The 14299-nt window shown below is 44.1% G+C and overlaps 1 protein-coding gene across 1 annotated transcript; it reads right to left on the bottom strand.

Annotated features, from left to right (window-relative positions):
• Nucleotides 1–6523: 6523 nt before the first annotated feature.
• Nucleotides 6524–11660, bottom strand: CCR8 (C-C motif chemokine receptor 8). The gene is made up of 2 exons (XM_032649402.1): nt 11559–11660; nt 6524–7913 (listed from the first exon to the last, which is right to left on the bottom strand). Exon 2 carries the CDS (start codon nt 7881–7883, stop codon nt 6822–6824), a length of 1062 nt encoding a protein of 353 aa, XP_032505293.1. The 5' UTR covers nt 7884–7913; nt 11559–11660; the 3' UTR covers nt 6524–6821.
• Between the last annotated feature and the right edge of the window lie 2639 nt (nt 11661–14299).

Here is a 14299-nt window from a genome sequence, read left to right as displayed (position 1 = left end):
TTCTGCTCCTCAGCAGCTATTTCCACCATTCTATCTTCCAGCTCACTTATTCGTTTTTCTGCCTCAGTTATTGTGCTATTGATTCCTTCTAGAGTATTTTTCATTTCAGTTATTGTGTTGTTCATCTCTGTTTGTTTGTTCTTTAGTTCTTCTAGGTCTTTGTTAAACATTTCTTGTATTTTCTCGATCCATGCCTCCATTCTATTTCTGATATTCTGGATCATCTTTACTATCATTACTCTGCATTCTTTTTCATGTAGGTTGCCTATTTCCTCTTCATTTATTTGGTCTTGTAGGTTTTTACCTTGCTCCTTCATCTGTAACATATTTTTTTTGGCATCTCATTTTTTTTGATGGGTGGGGCTGTGTTCCTGTCTTGCTGATTGTTTGGCCTGAGGCGTCCAGCACTGGAGTTTGCAGGCAGCTGGGTGGAGCTGAGTCTTGGTGCCAAGATGAGGATCTCTGGGAGACCTCACACTGATTAATATTCCCTGGGACCTGAAGTTCTCTGTTAGTCCAGCAGCTTGGACTCAGCACTCCCACCACAGGAGCTCACGCCCAACCCCTGTCCTGGGATCCAAGACCCCACAAGCCACGTGGCACAGCAAAAACAAACAAAAACATAAAACAAACAGAAAAGAGCAGAACAGTAACAAAGAATAAAAAATTAAATAAAATTGGAAAAATAAAAAATATATTAGAAAAAAATAAAAGTGAAACAACAACAAAACAGAACCAGAACAGCAGAGAGAAAAAAGAAAATGAAAAAATTTTTAAATTAAAAAATAAAAAATTCCCTGGTGCCTTCTCTATCAGTGTCCTTGCCCCCACAGTGAGCTACAGCATACCCCTGCCTCCCCAGTAGGCTTCCAAGACCTCTAGGTAGGTATCTGGACCCACTGTGCCAGCCCCAGCTCTGCATGTGTTCCTCTCACCAGCATCTGTTCCTGGAGCTGGCCCAGAGCACACATGCCCATGCAGGTCAGCTGGGGCACAGGCCTCCACAGGCTCACCCGCAGGGGCTGGCACAGCCAGAGAAGGCCTTGGAGGAGGTGGCACTTGACCTACCTGAACATGCATGGCCAGAGGAATCCCTGTCAGGGGCGGCCCCGCTGGGGCCGGCACAGCTGGAAGAGGTGTTGGTAGGGGTGGGGGGGGGGCTGGGGGGGCGGGAGGGTCAGGCTTGGGACCTGCCCAGCCAGAGGGGGCCCCAGGGGGTGGGGATTCAGGCCTGGGACTCCAGCAGGCTTGCCAGGGCCTGAGTGGGTGGGGGAGAGAGAGGCTGGCTACATTCCCCTCCAATCCCCTGATCCCCCTAAGGTCCCTCTCTATCCCCGCTGATCCCTTCGCCGTGAGTGGCCCCTCCGAGTGTGGGACCCTCTCCCCTTCCCCAGCCCCCCGCAGGGTACCGTCACACCTCCACCTTTCTCTCCTCTTTCCTTCCCTCCCACATCCTACCTGGTCATGCAGGGATTCCTCCCATCCCCTTAGGTGTCCGAGGACCACTATCAGTTCCTAGTAGGTGCCCTAGTTGTGAGGAGACGCAAACTCCATGTCCTCCTATTCCACCATCTTGACTCTGTTCCACAATTCACTTTTTTTTAAAATTTAAGGTCTTCATTGTATTTATTACTTTTTCCATTCAGCACCGTTAAGATCTACCCACGATCTGAGTATTTTGTAACTTCCTGTGATCTCCTTTTGAACTGAAGACTTAAAAAGTGAATATTATTTGGTTCCAAAGCTTGTGCTTTTTAAAACTGTATTTTTTTTACATCTTTATTGGAGTATAAATGCTTTACAATGGTGTGTTAGTTTCTGCTTTATAACAAAGTGAATCAGCTATACATATACATGTATCTCCAAATCTCCTCCCTCTTGCCACAATTCACTTTTAATTATGCCCTTTTTTTTTTTGGTCCAGAAAACGCTACATTAAACTGTCATCACTGCTCTCCCTTGAGTTGTCACTAATCAGATTCTCTTTCCCTGATTCTGCTTGTTCTGGGGAATCAGCAACCCAACTTTCCCATACGGGAAATGTTCAGCAGGGTCAGTAAGACTGGAGGAGCCTCCAGATGTTGTCTCTAAGTTCCCAGTTTGAGGGTCCACCCCTCAATATAGGATGAAATGGCCAAGTGAAATGAGCATCTTCTAAGAATCAGGAGTCCTGGCTCTAAGGCTCTGCTGTGGCCTTGGGAAGGCCATCTCGTATCTCCAGGCCTCAGATTTCTCATCTGTCAATGGAGTCTGGGGTTCCTTCCACCTCCCTCAATCTGGGACTCTCTGACCACACTCACAGCTGCCCGCACCTGTACACGATGTGGGTACACATGGTGATGTGTGGGGGCTGGCATCCAGTCTGACTTGAGCATCCGGGGCTGGCCAGCCAGGGCTGGGAGAAGGGGTGCTGCCTGTCGGTGCCTCACCAGCCACCTGAGACCTCTCTGCAGCATGATGTCCAGCTGAGATGTGCCAACTGAACCTCCTTACAAAGGCAAGCCTTCCTCCTGGTAGATGAGCACTGGCCTGAGGCTCAGACTCAGCCAGTCAGAGCCTGTGTTGGTCCCCTGAGGGGCAGAGAGAGGATGGCAGCCAGGGCATCCCAAGTCCCTCTCCCACTGCCAGGCAAAGCAGTGGGGAGCAGAACTAGAAGGGACATCCTGTAATCACAGGTTAGTAAGTTACAAATGCATTTGATTTCGGGAGCTGCCAGATGAATTTTTGTTTGTGTGAACCATGTGCCTGGAACAACTGAATCAATCTCAGAATGTTTTGCAAGCCAGGGTCACCAGGGTCGCAAACAATGACCAGGAACCAGAGTGGATAACCTCAGTCTCTGCGTGTGAGGACAGATGGCCCTGATACCTCACCCCAGTTCTTAACTGTGTCTTGTTTCAGGAACCAGTTCATTTCTTCATCCAACAAATATTAATTAAGCACATATTGTGTGCCAGAGACTGTTCCAGACTTTGGGGATGCAGCAGTGAATAAAACAGGTAAAGTCAATGACCTCATGGGGCTTACATCCCAGTTGGTAATAACAAGTAACATTAATTGTTGTGCTTTCTGTACCCAGGCACTGTTCTGTTTCTCTGTTTTATCACCTTTTTTAAAAAAAATTTATTTATTTTATTTTTGGCTGCGTTGGATCTTTGTTGCTGTGTATGGGCTTTCTCCAGTTGCGGAGAGCGGGGGCTATTCTTCATTGCGGTGTGCCGGCTTCTCATTGCGGTGGCTTCTCTTGTCGTGGAGCACGGGCTCTAGGCACTCAGGCTCAGTAGTTGTGGCACACGGGCTTAGTTGCTCTGCAGCATGTGGGATCTTCCCAGACCAGGGCTTGAACCCGGGTCCCCTGCATTGGCAGGCGGATTCTTAACCACTGCGCCACCAGGGAAGCCCTGTTTTATCGCTTTTAATACTTAATGCTATCTCATAAATAGTCCAAATTAAAATTTCACCAATTGTTCCTAAACCATCCTTCAGAGCATTTTCCCCTCGATCCAGAATCCAATTTAAGATCATATATTTCTTTAATCTGGAACAGTTTTTTAGCCTTTCCTTGACAGACACATTCTTAACATACCAAGCACACATACCAGATACGCACAGGAATGATCTCCCATTCTTTCAATCTTGCTGTAGGAGACTCTTGTTACTGCCAGCTAGTGAACGGTAGGTGGCGTTAGACACAGCGCATAACCCTGTATAACCAACCATCTCACAGAAATCAGAGGTATGCATTATTACTATCTGCATTTTACATGTAGGGAAACTGAAGCACAGAACAGTTAATGTAAGGTGTCCAAAGTTGCACAGCTAGTAGAAGGCTATGTGCTGTGTATTTTTATCATAGTAATAATAATTAACCTTTTATGTGTACAAAGATGTTTACAGGTTACAGGTGGGACATCAGGCGTTCCTATGGAGAAGGCAAGACAGAAAGCATCATCATCACCATCTTCAACCTCATCTTATACATGACTGCCTTGACACGCAGAGAGGTTACTTCAGGCTGGCTTGTAAGTGAGGAGCAGGGTCCAGGACAGGAATTCTGAGGCATCCCCTGCAATGTCCTATCAGGAAAGGCCAGCATGGTTCAAGATCCAGAGATTCATCCCACTTCACAAGTGTTGGCCCCTCCAAATGGTCTTCGCTGGGTTGGAGAGAGAAAAATCCTGGCAGACAGCAGTCCAGTAGCATGTCGGGGAGACCCCTCCCCAATTCACACCCCGACCATCGAGCTGGTCCATTCTGGTGGTGCCCTAGGTGGAGGCCCCTCCGAGGGGCTGGCTGAACTCAGAGTTGTGTCCTGCAGAACTCAGCCTACTCCAGGCCAGGCAGCGAGGCAGCCCAGCTGAGGAGCACAGGGCACATGTGAGAAGACAGTGCACTTGCAGGAGGTAGGGGGGAACTCTGTGGCTTTGGAGACATCATGCTCTGGGATTCTGATTTGGCAGCCTCTTAGGTTAACAATAATCATCCTGAAGGGCTCTTTGTAGATTAATGAGAAAATTCCAGTTAAGTGCTCAGCTCAGAGTAGGTGCCCAAAAATGTGAATGTCCCTCTGTTCCCTTCTCCATATCCCTCCTGAGCTCATCATTTCATTTTTTTATAGTAATCTCTAGATGAAACACATATGGATTATTCTTTATTTGGTGGATTATTTCCAGCAAATGTTCCATTTCAGGTTGACTCCCCTGCCACTCAGGATGTATCAGGACAAGTCAGGATGAACTCAAGTAAACACTAGCCACTTTTAATATTTAATAAAACCATCTATTATCAGAAAGGTAATTTGCTATTGCTTTGAGAAAGTAAATTCCAACGCACTTCAGACCTAGGGTTTAACGGCATTTTGCTTTTGCCATTTAAGATTATTTATATATGTTTCCTCCATTAGCAGGGCTACATGAGGGCCAATTATAATGCCTTTTATAAAATTCAAAACACGTTTTTCATGTATTATAATTATTTTATCCTATATCATCTCACCTGCAAGTATATCTGTCAAAATACTTAGAAATTGGTTCACGCTCTTAAATGAACTTGCTGTGGCTTGATCTTGGTATCTATTATGTGGACAGGATAGCTGCCATCATGCATGTGGCTTGAGCAGAGTCATCTAAATCTGACTCAACATAGCCCAGTATTCAGCTGATTATTTGTTTCAAATATATAAATCCTTTTGCATACAGCTAATGGCAAAGAGTAGAGGCTTGCCTTAGCAAGGAACACACAAAGCCACCGGGCTGACTTTGGTGTCAGGATTTCCTTTTAAGAAACAGATGGGGCACTTACCTGGTGGCACAGAGGTTAAGAATCCACCTGCCAATGCAGGAGACACGGGTTTGAGCCCTGGTCCGGGAAGATCCCACATGCCTTGGAGCAACTAAGCCCGTGCGCTACAACTACTGAGCCTGCACTCCAGAGCCCATGAGCCACAACTACTGAGCCTGCTCGCCTAGAGCCTGTGCTCTGCAACAAGAGAAACCACCGCAATGAGAAGCCTGCGCACCGCAACAAAGAGTAGCCCCCACTCGCCGCAACTAGAGAAAGCCTGTGTGCAGCAACGAAGACCCAACACAGCCAAAAATAAATAAATAAATAATTAAAAAAAAAAAAAAGAAACAGAGGGGAGTACAACTGAAACTAACACAACATTGTAAATCAACTATACTCCAATAAAATTTTTTTTTAAAAAAGGCTACACACAGCATGATTCTATCTGACCTCATCATTTTAACCCAGCAAGTATCAAGGCCATCACTGTGCCAGCATGAAAAATATAATAGTTGAAATAAGGAGCACATTATATACATATATATATATACATATATATATATCTACACACACATATATATAATAGCTGAAATGAGAGCATAATAGATGGAATATAGCTAAAACATGAATTAGAAAATCAGAAGAGCAAATTAAAGAACTCTTTAAAAAACAGAAAATATAAAATAAAGCTATAAGATATGGATAAGAAAAATATTAACACTCAGTTAACTAGAGTTCTGGGAGAAAAAGACACACACACAAATTGAGAGGAAGAACCATTTGAATAAATCGTGGAGATCAATCTCCCAGGATTGAAGGGAAGCCAGAGTGGCTGGACCAGCACAAGTAAAGAGAAAAGGGAGACAATCTTTGCGGGGTATTACAGGCCCTGTTGAAGAGTTGTCGAGTTGGTTGGTTGGTTTTGTTGTGTGTGGGGGAGGGGGACTTGCATTTTTTTATTACGTTTTAATTGACGTATAATACAATCCACTCTTTGTTTTGGGGGCCAAACCTGGCCAGGACATTATAAGAAAGAAAAATTACAAGACAAGATCTCTCATGAACACAGATACGAAAATCCCAAGAGAATCCAATTATTTATTAAAATGATCATAACCATGAGGTCATTTTTTTCCAGGGAAAATACAGGTTGATTTAAAATCAATCAATATAGTTCACCAAATTAACAGAATAATGGAGGAAAACTACATGATCACTTCAATCGATAAGGAAAAAGCATCTGATAAAATTTAAGTTGGTATTTGATAAAGATACTCCAAAAACTAAGGGAAAAAAAATCCCTAGAGCTAACATTACAATTCATAGTGAAATATATAGACTCTTTTCAGAAAATAGTAACAAAGCTTTTGAAAGTTGCAATAGTAGGAATTCCTTGAATATCATGAAATAAGTCTTGTATCTGTAGCCAAATTTCTAAGAGTCTCCCTTCACATAGTCTCAGATTCCAGTGTGAATCATTTTTGTCTCCTGAAAGAAAACGGGTGATGGAGGCAGAAGGCTGCTCTAAGGCACCTGCCTCACAAAATGTAGTCTATACTGGAGGAATGGGAGGAGTGCTGATAGGAGGATGACTTTTCCCAGGCCTCCCTAGAGATTTGTCTCCCTATGTAGAGGAAGATGTGGCTGCAACTTTTCTGAAATATTTCTGAGAGGTGTTTCTTGAACTTCTCACCCATGAACGCATAGATAATAGGGTTCACACAGCAGTGGGTGAAGGAAATGGTTTCTGTGACATGGGTGGCATAGATCAACCGCTGGCTCATGACGCATCCATCCAAGATGTGCATGTTGTGCAGGGAAGTAAGGAAAAGTACTACATTGAACGGGACCCAGAAGAGTAAAGAGAAAACCACCACAACGAGCACGAGCTTGATGGTCTTGGTCTTGTTGTGGCTCTGGCAACTCTTCAGCTGGTGCAGGATGCTAATGTAGCAGAACATAAGGATGGTGAATGGGATCAACAGGCCTAAGATATTCATTTCAAAGTGGATGAAGATCTTCCACTTCAGCGTCTCTTGATTGTAATACAAATAACACTGTAGAACACCATCATCAGAGTCTTCTTGGTAAAATACTAGTAATGGGCTGGTGGCCACGAAGGCAATCAGCCACATTGCCAGACTCAGGGCTATGCCCATTCTGGTCGTCCTCACTTTCATGGCATATACAGCACGGACAACTGCCAGGTACCTGTCCACACTCATGAGGGTGACAAAGAACATGCTGCTAAAGAAGCCAATGTAATAAAAGCCAGAGACCACCTTGCACATTACAGTCCCAAACACCCACTGGTCCAGCTGATAGTGGGTCTGAAAGGGGAAGGTGAAGACAAAAAGCAAGTCAGACAGGGCCAGGTTCAAGAGGTATATGTCTGTGATGCTCCTCAGCTTCTTGCAGGTGACAAGGACCAGGATGACCAGGCTGTTTCCCAGAAGACCAAATACAAACAGGAGGCAGTAAAAGACGGCAAGAAGCAACTTGCTATCTCTTTGGATAAGTTCCCCATCGCAGGGGCTTGAGATGATATCAGGATAGTAGTAGTCAGTTATTGTCACATTGGGCTCAAGTGTATAATCCATCAAGGCAGGAAGACTTGGCTACAGAGGCACCTAAGAGAGATTCATTTAACAATATTTTTATTTAAAAGTATGGATTGAATTGTGCCTCTCGCCCCTCCCAAGTTCATGTGTTGAAGCTCTAAAGCCCTGTTATGGTCTAACTGTGTCCTTCCATAATTTGTATGTTGAAACCCTACCCCCATTTTGACGGTATTAGGAGGTGGAGCCTTTGCAAAGTGATTGGATTAGGTGAGGTCATAAGGGTGGAGCCCTCATGAATGGGATGAGTGCCCTTGTAAGAATCACAGGAGAGCTTGCTTCCTCTCTCTGCTCTAGGGTTTGTGAGGATACAATGGGAATTTGGCAGTTTGCAATCTGGAAGAGGGCCCTCACCAGAACCTGACTGTTCTGGTACCTTGATCTTGGACTTCCCAGACTCTAGAACTGTGAGAAATAAATTTGTTGTTTGTCAGCCACCCAGTCTATGGTATTCTGTTATAAGAGCCCAAACTGACCAAGACACTCCCAATGTCACTATATTTGGAGACAGGCCATTAAGGAGGTAATTTAGGTTAAATGAGATCATCAGATGGGACCCTAATCCAATCGGACTGGTGTCCTTGTAAGATGAGGACAAAGTGTGAAGGCAGCCCAAGAGGCTCTCACCAGAAATCCAATTTGTTAGCACCTTGCTCTTGGACTTCTAGCCTCCAGAACTGTGAGAAAATAAATCCCTGTCATTTAAGCCACCCAGCCTGTGACATTTTGTGATGGCAGCTTAAACAGACTAATACAGGGGCTACGTGGGACCTCTCTGCCTTTTCTACCCAAATTTTCAAATTTTCTGTAAACTTAAAACTTATCTAAAAAGTACAGCCTATTAGCACTTTTTAAAAGCTGAAAACTGCCTGGGCTGACTAATACAGAGGGGTTGTGTGGGATAAGAAAAGCCAAAATTTGCAAAGAAAACTTAAATACCTATGGCTGACTAATACAGAGGGGTTGTGTGGGATAAGAAAAGCCAAAATTTGCAAAGAAAACTTAAATACCTATAGTTCTACCCCTCAGAATTAGCAACTGCTAGCATACTGCCATATTTGCTTTTGATTCTTTTCCTTTTCCTCCCTTCCTTCCTTCTGCAATGGAGATAAAGTGAAAGGAAGACTCAACATTTAAAACATGATCATTCTCTTATATTCAGGAAAGACGCATATGCCCTTTTTGGCCAACTGCAGCAATGGCGAAGTTCAGCCGCTTTTCATGTGCTTCAATGGCGACTCGAATCAACCTCTTGAAATCCCTTTCCTGTAATTCTGCCTTGTTTTCAAGCCCCTTTCGATGACTTTCCTAAAGCCATTTTTCGACGATAGGTATCATTTACAACCCTGCAGGTTTGTGAATTGCAGTACCCCTGACCTCCATTTTTTTTTTTTTTTTTTTTTTTTGCGGTACGTGGGCCTCTCCCTGCTTCGGCTTCTCCCGTTGTGGAGCACAGGTTCCGGACGCGCAGGCTCAGCGGCCGTGGCTCACGGACGCAGCTGCTCCGCGGCATGTGGGATCCTCCCGGACCGGGGCATGAACCCGTGTCCCCTGCATCAGCAGGCGGACTCTCAACCACCGCGCCACCAGGGAAGCCCCTGACCTCCATTTTTTAACTTACTTTTGTAGGAACTGGCCCCCAAAACAGCAGGATTGCTGCAAGCCCTAATCTGATTCCAGGGGCAAGCTGAGCCTTTGGTCAATTCGTCTTCTTGATTGGAAATTAGAGTGACATGTGCCTGTCCAAACACCTAGGGCTTGTTTCTCATTGGTTTCCCCCCTTCCCCTTCATCCTCCGGACAAATTCCAAGCTGTTCGAAACAGGATGTTGAAGGTGCGCATTCTCCAAGTGGGGAGATTGTTAGGAAAGAGGCCGGTGGGGAGAATGCGAGCACCAGGAAATGAGGAGATGAGGCAACTTTTCCACACTCTTCCTGATCAGACGATGTACCATCCCCTGGGTGTCCCATGCATGTTTCAGCAGTAGGACAGTTCCCCTGCACCTGGAGTTTTGGGACCCATGGAATGGGGGGCAGGCAGTATTACTCTTAAGTGGCTACATTTGCTGACCCATCCTCACCAATTCTCTCAGCCCCACCAGTGCCCAGCCTTAGGTCTCATCCAGATGTGGTTTTAGTGTGGTCAATCCTGGTTGCATCACACCCCCTGAATGTATTTTGTAAGTATTTATCTGTCTCTCACTGTGTTTGATTTTTTTTAAATTTTCTTTATAATGGGGTATAGCTGATTTTCAATGCTCTGTTTCTTGCTGCTGTACATCCACTTACAGAGAGACATTAATAAATTCGTTTCAGAAAACAAACAAACAAAAACATGATCATTCTCCTCAAACTGATATTTATATTCAAGGCAATTTCAACCTAAACTTATTATTTTCCCAAGGCATTTGATTATTGAACATTCAGACATCCCTATCCACTATGCCACATTTCTATAACTTGAAATGCCAAGCAAGTTAGCCATTTAAAAAATATTAATTTCACTATGTATGCAAAATAGATTTTAAAATAGTTTCTGAAGTACGGAGGTGGGTCTTTTTTTATGTGGCCAACAACTTTCAAAACAACAGTCTCCCCTCCTACATCTTCCTCCCTACTTGTCTTTTACAGTTATTTTTAAAAACAATTTCCATTTCATGGTCCTTCTCTTCTTCTCTCCTAAGATCCTGGACTATGAGGAGGTCTTCAACTCATTTTCTTCCCCAGATCCTTCCTACTGACGCCCACTCCACACTTCACCCGTGCTCTTTTATCCTTAAAATCTGTGGAAAGTATTAGCAAGCTCTACCATTTATCACAGTGGACCAGGAATTTTAGATGCATCACCTCATTTATTCCTCTTGAATCCCTATGAAGCAGGCACTAATATCTCCTTTCTATTCCTGCAGTTACGATCATACCGAATCTCAGCTTCTGTCCAGTGCCTGAAGTTACACAGAGGGTGAGAGATTAGAGCCAGGACTCAAAAACCACATCTGTCTACTCCAATCCTTGTTCTTTTCCATATTTCTCTATTTCATATGTTTAAAGAAAAAAAAAAAGAGTAAAAAGCTCTTACCTTTTAGAATCTAGACAACCTGACTTCCAAGTTCTAGATTAGTTTGTAGCAGAGTAAACTTGGACTTGTTTTTCAAACTGAGTTTCAGGTTCCCCTCTGTGGAAGGGGGCTAAGAACGCTTTTCAGGGGTTGGTGGGACGTGCCTGAAGTCATTGAAGTTAGCATCTAGTTGGGGATGAACGTTTGCCTGCCAGCTTTGTTCCTTGAGAACAATACCCACATGTCTTCCTGTTATCTCACAGATGCACTGTACACAGCAAATGGACAGACTCCTCCCCAGATGCCTGGTGACAGGAGGGATCTTTTCTTATCCACCTTCCCACTCTTGGAGGGGCTTTGACACCCTCCTAGCATCCTGCAGAGAAAAGTGGCATGGCTTTCTTTCCTCCACCAGAGCCACAGACAGCTATTAAGATATATGCAGGGTTTGTAAACTCTGGGGATATGCAAAGAAAAAAAAAAGTCACCTCTTGTGCCAGATTTCTGAAGTCACGGTGTTCCCTTTGCCTGCCCCCAGGGACATAAAACTGTCCCTGCTTCATACATCCTTCTTCCCCAAGGATGCTTAGTAATACATACCTTAATTAGAGCCTTCTTTCCAGAGGTTTTCAGTGTTGCTAATTCCCTTTTCTCAGAGTCTGCGCTGTCATGTGTTCTGCTCAGACGAGAACAGCTCCTCTGCAGGTATCTTATCTGTGGTGAGTGGCAGAATAGGGGTGGGTCTACTATCGCACCCTGCAGTGATTTAAAAAGTTTAAAAAAATGATCTCATATAGAGAACAAACTAGTGGTTACCAATGGGGAGAGGCAAGTGGGGAGGGGCAATGTAGGGGTAGGGAATTAAGAGGTATGAACTCTTAGGTATAAAATAAGCTACAAGGATATCATGTACACATGGAGAATACAGCCAATATTTTATAATAACTATAAATGGAGTCTAACTTTTAAAAATTGTGAATCACTATAGTGTACACCTGTGATACGTAATATTGTACATCAACTATACTTCTTTTTTTAAAAAAATGCTTAAAAATCATATATAGTGACAGCACACACACAAAAACTAAAAATTAAAAAATAGATCTCACCAAAGAACACATACAGATGGCAAATTAGCATGTGATAAAACATTATTTCACTAGGGAATTGTACATTAAAGCAACAGTGAGTTACTGCCACACACTTGTGATGTGGAAGAATGGCTAAAATCAAAACACCAAATGCCGGAGAGGGAGAAGATTAAGAGGAGCTCTCATTTATCGCTCATGGAAATGCAAACTGGTATAATCACTTTGGAAGACAGTTTGGTAATTTTTTATAAAGCTAGAATAGGCTTACCATATAATCCAGTAATCATGCTCCTGATTTTTACCCAAATGAGTTGAAAACATATCCACACAGAAACCTGAGCATGGCTATTTATAGCATCTTTATTTATAATTGTCAAAAATTGGAATTGACCAAGATGCCCTTCCATAGATGAATGGATAAACAAACTGTGGTAATGTATATAATGGCATGTTATTCAGTGATTTTAGAAAACCAGCTATCAAGCCACAAATAGAAGTCTTAAGTGTATATTGTTAAGTGAAAGAAGCCTGTATGAAAAGGCTACATGCCATATGACTCCAACGATAGGACATTTTGGAAAAGGCAAAACGATTGAGACAGTAAATGATCAGTGGTTGTCTGGGGTTCAGGGGCAGGGGGATGATTCTTCCAATCCAAGAGCACGAGATATCGTTCCATTTCTTTGAATCATCTTCAATTTCCTTCATCAGTGTTTTATAGTTTTCAGAGTATACGTCTTTCACCTTCTTGGTTAAAGTTTATTCCTAAGTGTTTGGTTTATTTTTGTGGTACGCGGGCCTCTCACTGCTGTGGCCTCTCCCGTTGCGGAGCACAGGATCCAGACGTGCAGGCTCAGTGGCCATGGCTCACGGGCCCAGCCGCTCCACGGCATGTGGGATCTTCCTGGACCGGGGCACGAACCCATGTCCCCTGCATCGGCAGGCGGACTCTCAACCACTGCGCCACCAGGAAAGCCTCTTTCCTAGGTGTTTTTTTAATGCAATTTTAAATGGTAATTTTTTAAACTTTCTCTTTCTGATATTTCATTTTTCGTGTGTAGAAACGCAACAGATTCTTCCTTACGGTGGCAAGAAGAGGTGTTTCAGGAACAGAATTGTGAAGTGATGAACACATGGTTTATTTCTGCTGGTTGAGACCAGGCCAGTGGGATAAGTTCGGTCATCTGCATGGAAGAGAGTCTCTTGCCTCAATATCGAGAGGCAAGAACCTAACTGGGCCTGACAAAACCAGACCAACTTGGTTAACTTACACAAAGGTCTACAGCCACAAACACCTTTACTGTGGGGTTCAGGCTGTCCCAGGAAGGCAACAGAGAAAGGGGGCCCATCCCTCTGGCTTTTGTGGTCCAACAGATAACAAGTGACAAACTCTCCCCACCTGCCAATCATAGGTGCTCATCACCCTCCAGTGAGGAGCGGGAAGTGAGGAGAGAGGTGGAACCAGAGCTGTCCTTTCCAATACTGCTCCCCCTCCTGGAGGGATGTCGAAGTTCCTCGTGGAAACACAGGGCGCGAGGTAAGAATTCTCACATGCAGATGACGCCCATCACTGTTACACTTCAACTTCTTTCTTTAGATGCAATTTAGAATGCTTATGTACTCCTGTATGCCTTGTTTCATGACCTCTACATCCAATCTCTTTTGTCTGCAATCTCATCTCATAGAAATATCTGCTGGTGCCTGAGTTCATATCTAAGTAACTCCCCTCACCCACATCATTTACATGCTGATGCAGTTTGGGGAAAACCTCAGATCTTTTATAAGAGTTTTGTATGTGATAAGCAAAGATCAATGGTTCACAGAAAGTGAGACTCAGGGCCCACAGATATTGCTGATTCACATCACAAGGGCGGGAACTATGATACCTGTTTCACCTGAAGTTGTGGAAGGAGCCGTGGACCTTTCCCCAGCTCAGCCAAGCAGGCCTAAGGGACTTGGTGGAATTCTCCCAAAGCCGAATTCCAGGATGGGCTAGAATGACAGCATGGGACTTGGCGCAGATGTCCTTGCTTTATGCAGGGTAACTGAGTAGGGGCTGAGGGAAGTCAGGGATTCCCTCCAAGATTCCCTCCAAGATTCCAAGATTCCCTCCAAGATTCCCTCCAAGATTCCCTCCAAGAATCCTGCATGTTTCCTCAACTCCACAAAACTGGGCCACTTGGTAGAGGCCAAGTTTGACTGAGTGACTTGACTTGGGAAGAGGTGATTCTGGGGCTCATTTATACACCA

Source organism: Phocoena sinus, chromosome 11 (assembly GCF_008692025.1).
Source record: "Phocoena sinus isolate mPhoSin1 chromosome 11, mPhoSin1.pri, whole genome shotgun sequence".
NCBI classification, from domain to species: Eukaryota; Metazoa; Chordata; class Mammalia; order Artiodactyla; family Phocoenidae; genus Phocoena; species Phocoena sinus.
This window is presented reverse-complemented; position numbering and strand designations above follow the sequence as displayed.

Bases quoted from the DNA above. Each gene is read 5' to 3' on its own strand.
- CCR8 (XM_032649402.1), bottom strand. From the start codon at position 7,883: ATGGATTATACACTTGAGCCCAATGTGACAATAACTGACTACTACTAT.